This window comes from Vombatus ursinus, unplaced genomic scaffold, assembly GCF_900497805.2.
Source record: "Vombatus ursinus unplaced genomic scaffold, bare-nosed wombat genome assembly UNPS02014861.1, whole genome shotgun sequence".
NCBI classification, from domain to species: Eukaryota; Metazoa; Chordata; class Mammalia; order Diprotodontia; family Vombatidae; genus Vombatus; species Vombatus ursinus.
The window spans coordinates 13,549,582-13,569,451 of NW_020954639.1; the positions used below are offsets into that span (position 1 = coordinate 13,549,582).

Here is a 19,870-nt window from a genome sequence, read left to right on the forward strand (position 1 = left end):
CTTAGGTAGTGACAACAAAATTAACCAGAGGCAAATGCAGAAAGCCTCCTGGTTGAGGGTTCCCCAGGTGATAACATTACAAAATAGAATATAAATTTTGAAAGTTTGGGTTGTGTCTCTATTTACTTCTATATGACTGTGCTTTTTCCATTAGAGAAAATTATCTAGAAGTACCTAGATTATTTTAATAGTGTGTAAGAGTAAGAATTTTAAAATAGAGCAAAAAAGACTAGACATTTCATTAAAAATATCCTAACTCTTGTATTCCCCAGCATTCTCTCTGAATTTTTCCTCTCTTTCTCTTCCCTCGCTTTTCTCCCCTTACCCCAGTCCCTATTGACTTCCACACTCACTCTTGCATTCAGTTACCTTCTCTTCACTCATGTCACCAACTTCATCAGGGCTTTCAGCTTTAGCATCATAGCTCTGGAATTGGAGTAGACCTTAAAGGCTCTCCAGCCCAGCTCTCCTTCATTGTGCAGATGAGGACACCAAGGCATATGCAGTCCAACTGATTTGCCCAAGATTCTATTAGGTACCTGAACAGGAATATGAACTCAGGTCACCTAACCCTGTAGCCAGCTCTTCAAAAGTACGCTGTGTTTGTTGCCTCCCTTCAAGTTATATAAATCACTTCCTAATTGATCTTATGATTCCATCCTCTCTCTCTCAAATCTATCCTTTGCACAGCTATGGAGCATGGTAGAATGGGGGGAAAAACATTCACTGGATTGGGTTAGAGTCCTGATTCTGACACTTACTAACAGTGGATAAGTCATCTCTCTGACCATCAACTTTCTCATGTGTAAAATGGCATTAATAATACTTGCCCTGTCTACACCATAAGAACAGTGTAACTATCAAATGAGATGACATGTAAAATTCTTTGTAAACCATAAAGTATTCTGTAAACGAGCTATTACGTATAGGTGTGACCATGTCCCTCTCCAGTTCAAAAATATCTATTGCCTAGAGAACAAAATGCAAATTACTTAGCTTGGCATTTAAGGCCTTCTACAATCTGGTGCTCACCTACTTACCTTTCCAACCTTAGTTTTCACTACTTTCCTTATTGTTTTATGTGTTGCTACCAAACTGGACAACTAGGTATACTTTCCTTTTTGTACAGGCCATTTCCCCTGCCTAAAAAGACACTCCTTTGACATCTCTAACTGTGACATTTTTTCCCATGAGAGTAGTTAGTACTCAAATATTTATTAATTGATTGAAAGACCTAAGATATACAAGTGCCCTGAGCTACATAAAAATCTCTAGGTCCCTGAAGGGGAGAAACTCTCCAAATGTGGCTAGTGATTTGTTAATTTAAAGTGTATAACCCAAGTTGAATATAGGGCCATTAATTGAATAAGAATTAATAGCTCTTCCTTTGGCTTAGTATTTAAATTTTTTTTAAAAAAAATCTGAACTGTTAACTTCAAATGAATTATGTAAATATTTTCAAAGCTCTCAAGGGTAGCGTTCATTTGGGAATGTATTGTGACCCAACTGAGCTGTATGAATTTGAAACATAAATATTTGAAGCAATCTTTTTGAGGGCATGGAAGTTAAATAATTGTTGCTTTTAACCAGCAAAAATAATTGGATTTTTTTTTCATTTGGTTTATCATGTTCCTTTAGGCAAATATTAATTTTAGAAATTATTTTTATATGATGCTTTGGCTGACTGTTATTATTATTGTTCTTCAGGACCCGTGGGAGTAGGATTAAATGAACTAAAACGAAAGTTGCTGATTAGCGATACACAACATTATGGTGTGACAGTGCCACGTAAGTAACATTCTGTGTGTAACAGACCCTTAAAAGTCCTCTTTTCTTAGCTTCTTTAATTTTTCTAACATTCTGGACTCAAATACCCTTAAATCTAGTTTTCTTCTAAATAAAATATCCTTTCAAATCATTTCTTAGGGCAAAATCCAAAATTTTTAGGATATTTCACCAGGTTTCTATTTTAAGACTAAAACCTGCAGAGAGAGCAAAAGGACTTCATATGATATAGAATTATAGACCTATCTTAATTATTTCTTTAATAAACTGATGAATTCTGCTAAACTGGGTTTTTCTAATCATCAACTCCAAATGTGGTAGAATTTCTTTTCAGCACACTTTTACGTCTATTTTTTTTATAATAACTATGTTATTTTCACAGGCATTCTTACAAATGAAATGTGATGTTAGAAGCGTTTCTATCTCCAGAATAAATGTCATTTGATTACTTAATATGTTGGTGTTAAGAAAACTGTCTAAAAAGCTAAATTGAAATGTTGGCTTTCTCAAGCAGTTTCAGTACTACCAATAATAAAAAATACTGTTTATATATTGCCATTAGCAATGTTCTCTTGTTGTGTAAGAGTTCATATTTATTTCTAGATTCTGGTTCTTTTTTACCCTAAGTTACTCCATTACTACTTTTTTCCAGACAATTGTTTCAAATTTTTTTTTAGCTTTAAGTTACAGGGCAGCTGATATTACAGGAAGGTGAAAGAAAACCTGGACCTGGGCAATTTTAAATACTTTCCTCTCTTTGATTTCCTTACAGTCAGTTTTTCTAATATATAGCTGATTAGAAATACGACATTAGGAGGGTTGGTCTGAAAAGTTGTCATACATTTATTTCCTCTCTCTCTCTAATAGCTTAGTTGTTGCCAAGGAAAAATCCAGGTGTTTTGAAATTAGTGAGCTTGGGAAGTAGCTCGGGGCCAACATTGGTTGGCAGTATTAAATATTCTTAGCCCATGTAGGGCTACTTCTGCCCTATGAAGCAATGACTCTGTATTTTTGCATCTCTGAAAGTCATTACATTCATTATGGATGCTCAGTGAAACCATCAACTTATTTTCCCTTTTTTTGAATTACAAAATTTCTGTAGGAATTAAAAGTCTTTAAATTTGAACTCCATCTTGGAAGACATGATTGCTTACCTCATGAAGTTGTAATAATTAGCCCTTCTTTGAGAGGAATCATAAAATTATAGATTCTGCATGTTGAAAGGGACTTAAAAGGCCTTCTAGTCCAACCTGTACCTAAGCAAGAATCTATTTTATAAACATCCTTTAGCAAGTGGTTATGCAGCCCTCTTCTTGAAGAGCTCCAGCAAAGGGGAAAGCGCTGCCTATCAGGATAGCCCAGCCCACCTTTTGAACAGCTCTAATTGTTACATAAAGCCTATGCTTTTCTGTAACTTCTTTTTTATTCCTTTTCCTTTAATTAAATTTTATCATTTTCATTTTGCAAAAAAACTGCCTTTTCGTTTTCTGTCTCCATACCCTACCCCTATTGAGAAAGAAGGAAAAATGCAACCCATATAACAAACATGAAGAGTCAAGCAAAACAAATTCCCACATTGGCCATGTCCAAAAAAAAAAAAATGTTATCCATCTGTACTCTGAATCCATCAATCTATCACCTCTGTCAGGAGGTGGGTAGCATCTGCTCCATAAATTCTACCCATTGTTCCTGGCTCTGCCCTTCTAGTCCTTCTTTCACATGACTGCCTTTTAAAAAAGCTCCTTAAGACTACTGTCACATCAGCAGGCCAGACATTCCCAGTTCGTTTGTTCTGTCTTCCTATTCCATAGTCCTCAGTCCTTTCACCATCCTGTTCATCTTTTTTTTTTTTTTTTTGAGAAACATTTCTACTTGTCTATGCCCCTTCTAAATCAAAGTACTGTAGATCACAGATGTCAGACAAGCAGTCCACAACTTTTAAGTGAGGAAACTTGTATTAAAATATACCTGGGAAATATTTAATGAAGTAAAAATATAATAGAACATAGATAATGTTAATATGTGGTTTTCTTAATCAATACATGGCCTGCAGATATTCTTACGTGTGGTTTAGTGGCCCCCATTTTTATTTGAGTTTGACACCAGTGGTCTAGATGTCATCTGTATAAGAATATAGGCATCTTTCCCTTAATCTGGATACTGCTTTTCTTAACTTACAAAAGTGTTAACTTGTTGGGGGCAGGGAGGAAAGGAGGCTTCCATGTCACTCTGTTAATTCGTATTGTACTTTTAGTCTACTAAAATCACCATATCTTTCACAGAAATTTTGACATAACCATTCATCCCCTATCCTGTACTTCCCAAATTGATTTTTCTTGAAACCAAGTGTGAACTTTTACATTTATTCTTATTAAATTCTACTTTGCAACATTTGGTTTTTCATGATAGCCTGTTGAGATCCTTTGGGTTTATTAAAAACACTGCACAATTTCCCAAATGCAGTCCAGCCTTCTCTCCTCATCAGAGTCAATCCAGAACAAAGGTTCTTAAATTTTTGTGTGTCACAGACACCTTTGACAGTTTGATACAACCATTGGATTCCTTTTCAGAATAATGGTTTTAAATGAATAAAATATGTAGCATTACAAAGGAAAACAGCTATTTTGAAATAAAGTTATCAAAATGTTTTTTTCTAAAAGCAAAGTAATGCCCCCCAGGTTAATAACCTGTAATCTAGAAAAGGGCTCCTCAGTGTACTGTGTGAACCCCTTGTAGAGGATTTACAGAAGGATTTGGATAAGAAGAAGTATCCCCAGCGACAAGAACATAGGTCCACTGAAATAAATATCACCCCAACTTTAAGGATGCTTTATATTGATGAATGGATATGAATTTATATCCTTTATAGGAATAATTTGGGATTTTAGGAGCAAATACTTATTTTTGAAATATTAAATATGTTTTTTCCCCAATTAAATGTAAAAAAATTCTTAACATTTCTTTTTTTAAATTATAAGTTCCATATTCTCTCCCTCCCTCCCATCTCCCCTCCTTGAGAAGGCAAGGAATTTGATATAGTTTATGTGTGTGCAGTCATGCAGAATATTTCTATATTAGCCATGTTGTGAAAGAAAACATAGACCAAAAAAATAATAAAGAAAGTTTAAAAAATATGCTTTGATCTGCATTCAGACTCCATCATTACTTTCTCTGGAGGCAGAGAGCATTTTTCATCATAAGTCCTTTGGAATTGTCTTATATCATTATATTGCCCAGAATAGCTAAACCTTTCACATTGATCATTGTACAATATTGCTTTTACTGTACACAATGTTCTCCTGGTTCTATTCACTTCACTTTGCACCAGTTCATATGAGTTTTCCCATGTCTTTCTGAGATCATTCTGCTCATCATTTCTTAGCACAATAGTATTCTTTCACAATCATATACCATAATTTGTTCAACCATTCCCTAATTGATGGGTATCCCCTCAGTTTCCAATGCTTTGCCACCACTCAGAGAGCTGCTATAAATATTTTTGTAAATATGGGACCTTTTTTTCCCTTTAGATCTCTCTGGGGCACTAACCTCGTACTGATATTGCTGCATCACAGGGTATACACAGTTTTTTAGTTCTTTGGGCATAGTTCCACATTGCTGTCCAGAATGGTTGAATCAATTAACAACTCTGCCAGCAGTGCATTAGTGTCCCTATTTTTCCCTATCTCCTCCAACATTTATCATTTTCCTTTTCTGTCGTATTAGTTAATCTGATAGGTGTGTAGTGGCACTTCAGAGTGGTTTTAATTTGCATTTCTCTAATCAATAGTGATTTAGAACATTTTTTTAATGACTAGAGATAGCTTTGACTACTTTATCTGAGATCTGCCTGTTCATATCCTTTGACCATTTGTCAGTTGGAGAATGATTTGTATTCTTATAAATTTGACTCAGTTCCATGTATATTTGAGAAATGAGGCCTTTTTCAGACACATTTGCTGTAAAAAAAAAAAATTTCCCTGCTTTCTGCTTTTTTTCCGCCTAATGTTGGCTGCATTGGGTTTGTACAAAACCTTTTAAATTTAATATAGTCATAATTATCCATTTTACATCTCATAGTGCTCGCTATCTCTTGTTTGGCCATAAATTTTTGTTGGTATATACCTAGTTTCTGCCAAACTGCTTTCCGGTTTTGCCTGCAGTTTTTGTCAGATAGTGAGTTCTTGTCCTAAAAGCTTGGATCTTGAGCAAATACTTTCTTATCTAGTAACTAGTTTTTCTGATTCCATGAAATATTTTGGTTAAATTATAGCTTGGAAGACTATAGTTCTCCCAGAATGTTTTGGGAGGCCATAAATAAGTTTTTATTTTTCAAATACATTATAGTCATCAATCAGAGACTAAACTATAGCTTTGATTATAGTAATGCAGAATTTAGTGTCATGATTTCCACACACAATGAAAAGAACATCAGAAGTTATAATTAAGCAAAAATATATATCCTTACTAGTAGGTTGCTAGTAGAGTAAGTTCCTCTGTTTTAATTGTCTGAAGAATTATCTATAACTTAAAAGACAAAGAGGTTTTCTCTCTTTCAAATTAAATGAAGTCGTGAATCAATCAACAGAAATGTGCAATTGAGAGTATCTGCCTTGTGCTTACCCTGGGAACATCCTGAATTGTCTTTAAGATATTTTTGTCCTTTAGGATTGTCATAAAAAGGAAGTGAGGGCCAAAGTCTCTTAATGTTTTCACTCCATTTCTCTTCTCCTTCTTCTGTTTCTTTTTCTTCTTCTTCTTCGTCATTGTTGTCTTCTTCGTCTTCTTCCCCAGCTGCTAATAAGTGTCAGATCCAGGACTCAAACCTAAGACTTTTTAACACCAAATCTGATGGACCATTTCTGCTTTACCAAACATTTCAGTAATGTGAGAATTGTATCTGTGACCTAATGATATGAAAATGAATTATAGCTACATCAATATCTATCTAATACAAATTTCTCACACAGACTAGTTAGGTTCCTCAGACAGACCCTTGCCTATGGAGTTTTTGTGCAGCAGCCACTAATTGGAAGGACACTTGTGATCTGATTTGCTACTTTACACTATGATTGATCTTCTCTTCAACAATTGCTATTTCTCAGCGTAGTTGCATTCTATGGATTTTCTCCACTGCCCTCCCAAACTCCATTCTTCTGCAAATCAATGACTTCTCTTTCCCCTGATTCCTAGATTTCAGTGTATTTTCTTTTCATTACTGAAGCTAATGGGCTCTTTTTTCCTCACCATTACTTATTAACTAGCTTCTGTGTTTCTCATTAAGAACTATGGAATTTGAATTTTCCACTTGGTAAGACAAACAGAATGATATCATGGTAGCCTGGCATAATGTATAGCGGGCTGGTCCCGGAGTCAGGAAGATTTGATTTCAAGGCCTGCCTACGTACATAGGGGTTGTGTCACTATGGGCCAGTCACACTGCTTCTCGGTGCCCTGGACAGTTCTCAAATGCTGTAAGCAGTAGACATCAGTAGAGGGCCTTTCCATACCAGGAGTTATCTACACAGAAGAAATCATCAACCTACTATTCTCCCTTATGCTCCACCCCAGAAAAAGAAAGTAGACCTGGTAACCAAAGTCTCATGGATTAAAAATGGTTGTGGTCTATGATTTTATTCCATTTAGAGAATATTTGGGGAGGATTTATGAGAAATGTTTTTTAATCAAGAGAACATAATTTTCATAGATTTTTCTTTTAGAGGAATCATTCTTCCTTATTTCACCATAGCTCTTATTTTTACCACCCCGTCAACAAATCATACACCAAATTATAGCATTTTTTTTAATATCTTATCTGGTTAGCTAAGTTACAAACTCAAATCCTTGGGCATAATCGTTTCATGGCTTGTCTTGGGCTCTTGGTGCTTTTATTTACTCCCTTAAATTTAAAAATCATCCCTACACAAATGACACATAAGCCTGTGTTTTAGTTATCACAAATGCCATTGTAATGGCATCTGAATTATTGAAACTTTATCGTATTTTAAAATATTCTGTTCTTTTGTATTAGTGATGCCCCCATTTCTTGGTTGTGATTTGTTAAGGACAATAGCCAGTTCTAAGCGTGCGCTCACACGTGTGTGTATGTATGTGTGTGTGTATGTGTGTTTTGGTGGTTGATAATATGGAGCTTATCTAAAACTATTTTTAATTAAATCACAGACACTACCAGAGCAAGAAGAAGTCAAGAAAGTGATGGTGTTGAATATATTTTCATTTCCAAGCATTTGTTTGAGACAGATGTACAAAATAACAAGTATGTAGAAAACCTTTTAGAAGTCTAAAAGTAATTGCTAATATTGCTGTTTATCATTTTTGGTAACCGTATCTCTTTTTTCTGTTGAATATTTATTTTAATTTTCAAAACATCTGAAATCCAAAAAAGCAACATTTTAATAAGTGATTTTCATAGTCTGAAAAGAAAAATGAAAACACGTACCTCCAAAATATCTAACAATGTTATACCTTTGTTTAATGCATTTTTTAACTAAAAGCATAAGAATAGTTTTAGAGGAGGTTAATACTTGTATTTTTCTTATGAAATTACTAGTATAATAATTACTAATGTATTTTTGACAGCATTCCTTTACAATAGTGTGCTTAAAATTTATATTAGGATATCTGGGTTCTGAACAGATACTTCCTGTTCTCGTTAAATTCATGACCTACATGAAAATCCTGCAACCTCACTTGCCCCTTTATTCTCTTGCCCTCTTCACTCTTCAAAGACTTAAGCTACAGTAACTATTATTATGGTAGCACCATTTGCTTGAATATTTTCCCCCAATTTTACTATTTGACCCTAAATATTTCAGGGAGCAATGTGTGTTTTAAGACAGGATTGTGGGATTTTATTGAAACTTCAAAATGTTCCTTTCTCTTTGGCACACTGTTTGTATTTTTATAGCATATAATCAGCTGCCCCAGTTCCATTAACTACCACCCTAGTTCCTCCTAGGTCTAAAGCTGATTTTGGATATTCTGGAGCTTGCAGTGAAATTTCAGTAGTTTCTATTGTTTAGCTTATCCACTGTTTTATTGCATTGCATTAGTTCAGAAAAGGAGGTGATGGAAAACATTAGTGTGCTGTTGGACCAAAGTATTTTTTTCTCTTCGACTGTAATACAAGCAGGTGTTACTGATTTGAAAATGTAAAATAGAAGATTTTTTTTAAAATTGACATGCTGAAGTACTTGGCAGTGTTCCTTTTTATAAAACATGGTAAAAATTGCATATGTTCAGCAAAAATATCGTTTACATATGAATTATATCTTACAAAGTATAATTTCTTTTGAAAAATTGGGAATGAGCCTGATAGAACTCTACCTCTTGGTTTTCTGCAGGTTTATTGAGTACGGGGAATATAAAAACAACTACTATGGCACAAGTATAGACTCTGTTCGGTCTGTTCTGGCTAAAAACAAGGTTTGTTTGTTGGATGTTCAGCCTCATGTAAGTAAGCATTACACTTTTCAGTGTCCTTTGGCATCAAGTAATTGATTACATTTCATGACAGGGTTCCAGGAGAAAACTCTAATATTGACGAGCAGTATCAGTTCAATTTGTATTCCACATCCTTCATGGCCATTTATAGCCTTTCTAAGATGAAAGAAACATTTAAAAACAAATTGTGAAACCTTTAATTTAAAAAATAAGCTTCTTGAAAGCTTAACAATTTCTAAAATCTGCTTTCATAATTTTAATACTTTGATCAGTTTTTGTTGACTTCCATGATGGCTCTTGCAGACACTCATAAAATCAGTGTTTAAAAGCCCATCAGTTGTTCATGTATTAACTGTCTTAAATGTTATAAATGGTTCAGTAAATGAAAGTTGTTTTTTTTCTACTGAATTCCCAGTCTTTTCTGCTTGTTATTTTTTTTTATTTCTTTAAGGAGATTCTATAACATGACACAAAAGTACATTTTTTACATTTAGCTGAATAGCCTTATTATGACTTTTTGTTGAATCAGTTAATGAACAGGCATTTATTAAGTGGCTATTGCCCATGAGATAAAATACAAAATCTTTAGCAGACATTGTACTCTGCTAAGGAAAACAAAGGAAAAAAAACAATTCCTACTCTCAAGGAACTTGCATTCTATCAGAATATCTGAACTTTGCATCAATAGATTTTTAATGTAACTGCAGTCACATTGGGTACATTTTTTCATGGATCCCTATGGTTGGTAAGTAAATCTAAGGAGTAAAAATATTTTTTCTTTTGAAAATTAGTGGCAATTGTCCTTGAGGAAATAAAATTGCTCATTATTTCAATTTATATAAACCTATTGTGGTTTTCGGCCTACCTGTCTGACTGTTCCATCTTAGACTTTACTTTCTGCTGCCCGCTAAGTACTAGTATCCCCCAAGACGCTGAATTGTGTCCTTTCATTATATCCTCTCTGCCTTGGTGAACTCTTCAGCTTCTGTGGGTTCAAATATCATCTCTATGCATATGACTCTACTCAGAAGTTACATATCTATCCTTAATCTCTCTTCTTAATTTCAATAACAAGCCAAATCAACAAGCATTTAATTAAGTGCCTACAAAGGAAGGCACAAAACAGCTTCAGCCCTCGAGGAACTCTCATTTTAATGGGAGAGACAACATGAGAATAACTAGCTAACAACAAGATGGACAGGATACCTTGGAGTTCATTTTAAAGGGAAGTAAGTAACACGAAGGAGAATCAGGAATGGCCTATAAACAGGCTTTAGAAGACAAAGAGAGTTTTGTGTTTGATCCTGAAGGAAATAGGGATGCCGAGGAGCGTCCTGAATGGGCAGGTGAAATGGTGATGCTTGTGCTTGAGGAAGTTCACTTTAATAGATGAGCGGAGGATGGCATGGAGTAGGGGAGACCAACAGAAACGCTAGCGCAGTCATCTGAGCACGCAGTGCAGAGGGGCTAAAGGAAGGTGCTGGTGTCCACAGAGGGAAGGGCTATAGAGAGATTACAGAAGTGGAATCAGTAGGACTTAACACCAGATTGGCTGTGGGGGCTGAGAGAGAGTGAGGAATCGTGGGACCTAGGTTACAAGCCTGGGTGACTGAGAGGATGGTGGTACCCTCAACAGTAAGAGTAAATTAGGAAGAGGGAATGGTTGGCTGGGAGGAGAGGGGGAGACATAATGCATATCTCTCCTACAAAATTCCCCCTTTTGTGATTGATAGTATCGTCATTGTTCTAGTCACCTAGGTTCATGTCTTTGACTCTTCCCTCGCCCTTAACTACCACAGCCAGTCAGTTTCCAAGTCTCATCAGCTCTGCTTCCCTGATATCTCCCATCCTTTCCCTTCTTTCCACTCAAGTAGCCTCTGCACCAATTTGGGTTTTTAATCACCTCTCGCCTGGACTTTGTAGTCGCTTCCTAATTAGTCTCCTTACTGCCCACCTCTTCCCTCTGTGGTCTTTCCCCACCTTAGCCACTAAATCAATATTCCCAAAACATAAACCGTGTCACACCCCTACCACCACCATCCTCAGAAGTCTGCAGGAGTTTTCTATTGCCTCTAGGTCAAAATACAAAATCCTCAACCTAGGATTTAAAGCCCTCTGCAGGCTGGTTCCTATGTACCTTTGAAATTTTATTTCATGTTACTCCCTTCACACACATTTTCCATTCCACAAAACTGGTCTGTTAGCTGTTCCCCATATAAAACAATTCATCTGCGGCTTCCCTGTCATTGCACGAGTGTATCCCTCCTCACCTCTTCCATTGGTTCCTTTAAAGCACAACTGAGGTGCCACCTTCTACACAAGGTCCCTCCTGATTTCTTCCCATATGCAGTTGTCTCTCTCTCTCTCTCTCTGTCTCTCTGCCTCTGTCTGTCTGTCTGTCTGTCTGTCTGTCTCTCTCTCTCTCTCTTGATTACTCTGTACACAGCCTATATTTTTTATATGTATGTCGTATCTGTCCAGGAGAATATAAATTCCTTTGTGTGCAGCAACTATTTGTTAAATTGAATTGAATCACATTGTAGCATAAATGCCTGTGGAAGGTAGTAACAGGACATGCTGTAAATGGGGTCTGCATTGCACGTCTGGTCCTTCAGATCTAGCTTTCTTATAAATACTGCCGAGATTGTCGAAGTTTGTCCTATTATCATTCCTTAATCACCCTGAATCAGTTCCATGCAACACACATTAATAAGTGCCAGAGCACTTCTATTCAGAACACTCTGCATGGGGACAAAGACACATAAACAGTCCTTGCCCTCAAGGAACCAAAATTCTCCTGGAGAAATATACCATGTACTCAGATTGATATAAAATATATTCAAAGTAATTTCAAGAACTTGAGATGCAACATTTTCCCTGCAGTGATGGGTTCCTAAATGAAGGGCATTTCTTGAACATTTAATTTGAAAAGCACCTCTTAGCTGTTTGCATTCTGCACAAATCAGAGCATGATGTAAGATGTTTTTCCCCATAAACAAGTAGATTTTCCACCATCTATTCAGTGACCGCTCATGATTTTCAACCAATAGAATTTTATCAGCAAATTAGATTCACTAAAAGACAAGTAACCTTGAACTGAAAAAGAATTCAAGCACTATTTCTTTGCATACAGTATTCATTTTTGAATGCACATTTACCTGTTAAGAAATGTGGCAAACTCATCACAATCTCTTTTTTCTCTCAGACAGTGAAGCATTTAAGAACGCTAGAATTTAAACCATTTGTTATATTTATAAAGCCTCCATCAATTGAGCGTCTGAGAGAGACGAGAAGAAATGCAAAGATTATTTCAAGTCGAGATGACCAGGGAACGGCAAAACCCTTTACAGTAAGTATGTTAACAGGCTGCTAAAATATGTGAGCAGCCCTATGTGAGCTCATGCTATAGTGATCAACTTTGGAAAGAACATAATGTTATCAGATCATATAACTTCAGTTCTGTAAAACTTGAGCATAGTTCTTAGGTATAGACTCTCTCCTACTTCTGTAGATGTTAGTAGCTTATACTTTGCTAATCCAGTTCATCTTTATAGTACATACTAAAATCGGCCAGTGAAAAGAATGAATTATAGAAGATCAATATTCATCTGTGTTTGCAAGCATATCAGGGATCTTGGTATGCAAATGTTAGCTATTTTTATTACCCAGGACACTTTATCAATGGAAATGGGAAAAAAAATTAAAGCTATACTTTGTACTTGATAACTTGAGTGAAAAACACCATAATCTGCCATTTACTTTCTCTTACCATTGCCAACCAGATTTATCACAGTTAACATAGAAGTTTAACAGAAGGACATCAACGAGAGTATCCCAGAGTAGTACTTGGAAAAACTGTAACTGTTTTACTTATTTAGCACAGGTAAAGACTTAGAAAAATGCTGAAAAGTCAACTATGTCTTTTGTCATTTATGTGCAAAGATGCTGGTTCTGTATATATCTCCTCAGGGTGTGATTAGAAAGCCCAGTGGACGGCCTGACCAGCAACATAGCCACACAGACACTAGGACCACGCAGGCTTTCTTTCCATTCATTTCTGCAGTGGCTACTGGCAGGACTGCTCATTGTTTCTCTGTGCCTCAGCATAATATTTAATTCTGCTTCTGGACCCCAAACAAAAAAGTAACCAAATTAAAATGGGGAAAGCTATGCCAGAACTATCTACCTTTAAACTTAATCATTATTTTTTTTCATTTTTTACAACCATTGACCAAAAAACAAAAAAGCCACTACTGATTTATAAGATTCCTTTTAGTGGTAATGATTTTCTGAAAATCCAGGCATCCATGTTTAATAGTTTTCATGATATGATTCACATTACCTAATGTTCTTAATTTGTAACCTACCCATGTTCAAATTTCATGGTTCAGTAATACGGTCACAAAATCCTATGTAGCACTAAAATGAACACTGAAATTAGTTATACTTAAAAGATTTTCCATGGTTTAAAAATATGGTAACATAGTACTGGGATCTGGTATATTTAAATTTCCTTATATAATTATGAGTCATGTAAAAAAACTACTTTTTTTGCTGTTGTTTCAAAAAGCGAGTGAAAACCATTACTGAATTAGACATAAGAAGACACAGGGAAGCAATAATAACCTTCCTTTTGGAAATGTACCAAACTCTGAAAAAGTAAAGTTAGTGTTCTTTGAAGTTAGTCATAATTCCTTTGCTACTAGTGAGTATAAATAATGCAGTTGGTCAAAACATTGAACAGCTGAAAACATTTTCCCCCTGGTATTTCTGACACAGAAATGTCCCTGTATTAATCAGTGACTAATTAATTATGTTTTAAAAAGAGGGGAAAAGGAAAGATCTGCATGTTGGCAGTAAAGTATTAATTACAGTTGGTTCAGACAGATATAATTAAAAGTGATGGCTTCTGAAAATTGCAGTTAAAGAGTACAATTTTAATTGTTAGAGTGAGGGGAAGTAAATGTTAACTCAGGACTAAATACAGTACTTTCAGAATATCTGTATTTGATGTGGATATGAAGAGATACAATTGATTCTTTAAAATGTTTTTTGTAGGAAGAAGACTTTCAAGAAATGATTAAATCTGCACAGATAATGGAAAGTCAGTATGGCCATCTTTTTGACAAAATTATAGTAAATGATGATCTCGCTGTGGCTTACAATGAGCTGAAAGCAACTTTTGACAAATTGGAGACAGACACCTATTGGGTTCCAGTGAGCTGGTTACATTCATAAGACTGAAAGAAGAAAGTGTTTCAGAGTCATTGTTTAACAGGGTTAATGATTAAAAAGAAAGTAGTTGCCATTTTGGTGGAAGGGTTTTTAAATTTCTGTCACTGATAGGTGGTTGTTTTTTAAATCTATGTCACTGATGCAGTTACAATTTTGATAAAGTTGAATGCTGATATTATTTTCTTCTTTAAAGTCCTTTACCAGACTGAAGGTGTGCAAATAAGATCTAAATTTAATTTAAGTGGAGTTTTGCCCAATTCTCTATTCTAAGCTAAGCCTTGAAACATCTGGTCGTCTTTAATATAGCTATATATCCACAATGAGGTTTAAATTTTTGTTTAAAAGAGAAGTCGCTAAAGACTTTAATATATATTGGAGATCAGTGTTTCAGTAGTCTCAGATGTGGTCACTGCCATAAAGTTTGCATGTTAGCAGTTGAAGGTAATATCATTACTTTAAATTGCAGTCCTTGAGACAAGCAGGACAGCTTGAGTTTTTCTGGATAGATCATCACAGTTTTAACTGGATTAACTATCAAGATGATTCTCTTGCTGTCCCCTGAAAATCTAAGGTTTGGGTTTGTTTTTGTTTTTGTTTTTTACCACCTATCCCATATATTCACAGTGTGTTTAAACTCTTTCATAAATGAATTGCCCAGTGAATTAAAAAATGTATTCTGAGAAGGGCTTGCATGCTGTGAATAGACTTTACATATATTTGTAGGTGGCATAACAAAGACTTTAATAAGGGAAAATAGGTTATTTTAATATTACATATGGAACTTTATAAAATTTTCCTTATCGCATTAAGACTTCATAAATTCAGTGATATCTTAAGATAAGTAACAACAAAATAAGTTTTTTCATCATCAGCAATTTCATTTTAAAGGAGATTTAGTCAGTCACATTTTTTTCCAATAAATGACAGGAAAGTGTTTCACATTTGAAAAGCAGATATACTCAAGTTACTGTTACAAACACAGTAAATAAATGTTGCACTGATTTATTTAAAATTATAAGCAATTTGTTACCATATACTTGAAAAACATCCGATTCTTTTCGATTAGAAAATTTCACATTTAATTTTAGCTTTTATTATACTATTGAAAGATCCATTTTTAATATTGACTAGACGCCATCTCAACTTCCTTGAATTTTTGATAACAGTAAATGAACAGACCATGTATTTGTACACAACAATTAAACGTGATTTTTCATTTTTCTTGATTTACTACTGATGTGCAGAAGCTCAGTAAAAAGCTTTAACATGCCTATTAGCTGCATAAGTGAATTTGCCCTACAACTATGGAGTGCAGTAGACCTTGCTAACCAAAAATCATCACATTTGTGGCATTCAAACAAAAAATGAATTATTTTATGTTCACATGTAAAGAAGAATGTAGATGTCTTGTTTAAATAAAAAAAGAATTTAGTGAAACTTTATATATTTATGAAAGGGTTGAAAGGGACAGTAGGGTTTTTTAATTCCTTGTCAGTATAGTTATTCATAAAATGGATTATATGTGAAAGCATAAATTGAAATGGTGGTTTTGTAAATCAGGCTCAACATTCCATGTAAATATTTGCCCATGGTTCATGTACAGGTGGAGGGAGCCACCAATTTGTTGTATTTTAAATGCATGTTGGATAGCCTGGTTTCCCTGCATTTGTTTCAGGCTTATTAAGTGAAACAAGCAAAATATTAAAAACAGAAACCTCAAATATTTCACTAGACTTGACACATATTGTTTCTCATCACAGATAGTTAGAATACAAATTTTACTCAAGTCATAATAATAATCAGTGAATACTCTGTCAGATTTTTATTACAGTTTATTACAAATGTTTATTTCTGTTCCAGGCTCACATACCTAGTAACTTGTTAATTTAGGGATGCCAAGTCTGATGCTGCTCAAGCTGCCCTGACTGATAGCCCTTGAAAGAAATATAAGTCCTGGATAAATATTTTCTTTTTTGTACACTCATGAAAATGTCCTTTAAATCATGCGTACCTGTGTAAAACATGTATTATTTAGCACTGTTTCTCACTTCCCTAACCCCACCCTATCCCTGAAAAAGCACCCTTTGACCTGGAATATCCAGACAACAGAGGCAGTATTGGATTTCTCAGAATGCCATGGTCTAAATAATTGCCCTGATTCTCCAAGTTACCTTGTGTATGGATAAAGCCTTAACTTAGTGCATGTTTGGTTCTTTTGTTGTCGTTAAGAAAGCCTTGCAGACTTTTACTATAAATTTGAACAGAAAAGAGTACTGTTCATATAGAGTTAATTGAAAATACTAACACCAAATACCCCCAAGACTGTATTCTGATCTGTTTCATTATAAATCATACCGAGAAAATGTTTGTATGTGAAGGTAGCCCATTCCTAATATTTTAATAAATGAAGGTGACGGCGATTTGAAAAACTTTGCACTTGAAAAATGTCAGCTAGTGATGAAGTTAAGCACACTTTTAGGCCACAATCCTATATCTTAAAAACAGCTTTAATTAAAACTTAATCTGAATTTGTTGGACCTAAGGACAGCTAGAGGGATTTGCCAACATCGTGTAGCAAGAGGCCATTGATTCTGTATTTTGCCTCCTAACACGACAATTGCTTTATGAGCCTCACTGTAGTTCTTGGCAGTAGCTTAACAGACATATCCCAATTCCCAGGCTGGATTGTCAGCCAGCATTGAGAGCATAGGGAACATTAAATTTTTAAAAGTCTGTGCATTAAAAAGCCAAGTTGGATATAAAGACAATCCAGGATCAAGATGGAAAATCCACACTCCTCTGATTGACAAACTGATGTTTCTTGTTGTTGCTGTTGTTTAAAGAAGAAGAAAAAGAAGGGTGGGACTGAATATGAGGGAGTCACTAACTACAGTGAATTTTCATTTTTCCTAGACATTCTTTACCTGGAATGTACACATTACGCCACACTCTCATTACTGGCTCTGAATATGTAGCGCTCAGAGTTTCTGCAGTAAAAAGTTGGCCACATTTTTGTTCATGCTTCTGAAATAAAGTATTTTGAAGAGATTTACTTCAGTTATTGATTCACCATTGTAGACTAGAATGTGCTTTTACTGTGACATGCAGGCACACATGAGAGTTATTGGTGTCTGAGAGGACGTCTTTCTGGTACCGTGTCATGACTGACGCCATTTTCCATCACGTTAGCAAGGACCTTTACTTTTCTGATCCACACCACCTCTGAAGTTATAAAAACTGCCCCAACACAAAGATGCTATTATTTATTTCTTGTTTTTTTTTTAAACTAAGGCTTTATAGATAAATACAACAGAAGACTAATGTTAAAGCATATGCAAATTGTAACATGTAGTTTTTTGAGAACTGTTTGATTCTGTTGGTATCTCGTACTTGGCTGTTGTTGTAGCAGAACAGACATTAACATTTTGTACTATCGTATCCAGCACCATACTTGAACTTGCCATCAATTTCTTAGTTGATGCCATGCCTGAAATATAAATTTACTTTCTTTCACTGAAAAATAAATTATTGACACAACATATCTGTGCTGAGTGTTTTGATTTTAATAGCTTCTATATGTGGTGGCTGTCAGTTTGTAAGAAAAGTGTATTATTCATTTGCTCTGATAGGCCAATATATTCAGTTATCTTCCTTCTGTAGATGACTTCCAAATGTATACATCCAGCCATAATCTCTCTCCTGGGTTCCTTTCTTGCATCACCAGCTGCCTGCAGTGACATTTCCACCTGGATGTCCCAAAAACATTTAAACTGAACATATCCAAAGTGGACTTAATTATCTTCCCACCATCCCACAGGCCCTTCTCTAAATTTCTTTTTTTTGTTATTGTTGTTGTTGAGGGTGCCATCCTAAAGCTGAGATCTGATCGTGTAATAACAATGCCCTTATTCACAAATCATCAGTGAAAACCACAGTACATAGATGTAAGGGGATAGATTGTGCAACCAGAAATGACCAGAGGCCAGTGGTGCCTAGTGGAGTCGGGAAGACCTGAGTTCAGACCCCACCTCTGACTCAGTGGCTCTGTAACTTTGTACAAGTCACTGACCCCTCGGTACCTCCAGGCAGCTCGCTGACAATATTAATTATATTGATGATCATGGCTACCTTTTAATAAACACTTGAAGGCTGGCAAATTGCTTTAACATACAGCATCACATTTGATCTACTCAACAACCCTATGAGGTCAGTACTTTTGCTGATGAGGATACCTAAGTAGAGAGGGTTTCAGCCAGTGAGGGTATGAAGCCTTTCGAACTGGGGTCTTCATTATTCAGACTCAGGTCCAGCATTCTCTCCACTACACTTCGCTGACCTATGAGCCCCCCAGGACTTGCTAACCTGCGTTTTTAGAGTAGGAAATTCCTTAAGAGAGTTTATTATATCAATATAACCTCAGGTCAAGAGAAACAAAAATTACTAATACAGGAAATTCAGAAAAAAATGAGAAATTTGTTTTAATTTAATTTAGAAATAAGTGGAACCAAAAAACCAATATACTGCACAATGCCTGCAACAGTGTAAATGGAAAAATCACTGAAAGGGAGGTGAATAATGACACACTCCTTCCTATTCCGCAGAGGGGTTAGGGACCACTGGAGCAGAGTGGCAGATACACTTAACAGGGGTTTCAAATGAAACATTTTTCTTTGTTACTGGGTGGGTTTCAATTGGGGTGAGTGGAAAGGTGGTCAGGAATATTTTAAGCCAAAAGTATCTTTAGTAACTCCCTATTGACTCCGAAATTAAAAAAATACAAGTTCGTCACCTCGATTTTTAAAGCCCTTTCCAGCCCAATTCTAATCTATTTTATCTTCTCCATTCCTATGAAACCACTCTCCATGCGGTTCCCTAGCTTGGCGGTCCATCTCCCACTAGAGCAGAAACTACGCACTTGTAATGTGCTCTTCCGACTGCGACTCAATTCCTGGCTCCCTTCAAGGCTCTTCTTAGGGCACTGTCTTCTTAGGAATCCTTTCCTTCGGCCATAGTCATCAGTATTCACTCCCCTCCTCAAATTATCTTCCACTACTAACTACTTTACGTGCTTCCTATCCCCGGACAGTATAAGCTCCTTCAGAGGAGGGGACTATTCCTCCTTTTTCTCCACACACATCTCACAATCGATGATTGCTGGTTGACTCCCCTTTCACCTTTCCACCTCCTACTCTATCTTTCAGGAATCAGCCCAGGTCCCACTTACGCCGTAAAGCCATTTCTAAGCTTCCTTTCTTTTTATGGTCTAGATCACACAGTCATTACAAAGGACAGTATCCGTCATTTTGTGCCAAGATGTGAGTTTTATCTCCCCAACTAGCTTGTAGCCAGCAAGAATCACGTCTTACGCTTTTGCTCCCAATATCTG

General features: G+C 35.7%; 1 protein-coding gene across 3 annotated transcripts in view; it reads left to right on the forward strand.

Moving 5' to 3' along the window:
- MPP7 (membrane palmitoylated protein 7) overlaps positions 1–18,023 on the forward strand; it is a 256,221-nt gene extending 238,198 nt beyond the window's left edge. For all 3 annotated transcript variants that reach the window (XM_027841614.1, XM_027841613.1, XM_027841612.1), the window contains exons 13-17: positions 1,708–1,788; positions 7,969–8,062; positions 9,150–9,258; positions 12,455–12,598; positions 14,308–18,023. In XM_027841614.1, the coding sequence (XP_027697415.1) occupies positions 1,708–1,788; positions 7,969–8,062; positions 9,150–9,258; positions 12,455–12,598; positions 14,308–14,487 (608 nt within the window). In that variant the 3' untranslated portion in view covers positions 14,488–18,023. The remainder of the gene's footprint in view (positions 1–1,707; positions 1,789–7,968; positions 8,063–9,149; positions 9,259–12,454; positions 12,599–14,307) is intronic.
- Positions 18,024–19,870: the final 1,847 nt, after the last annotated feature.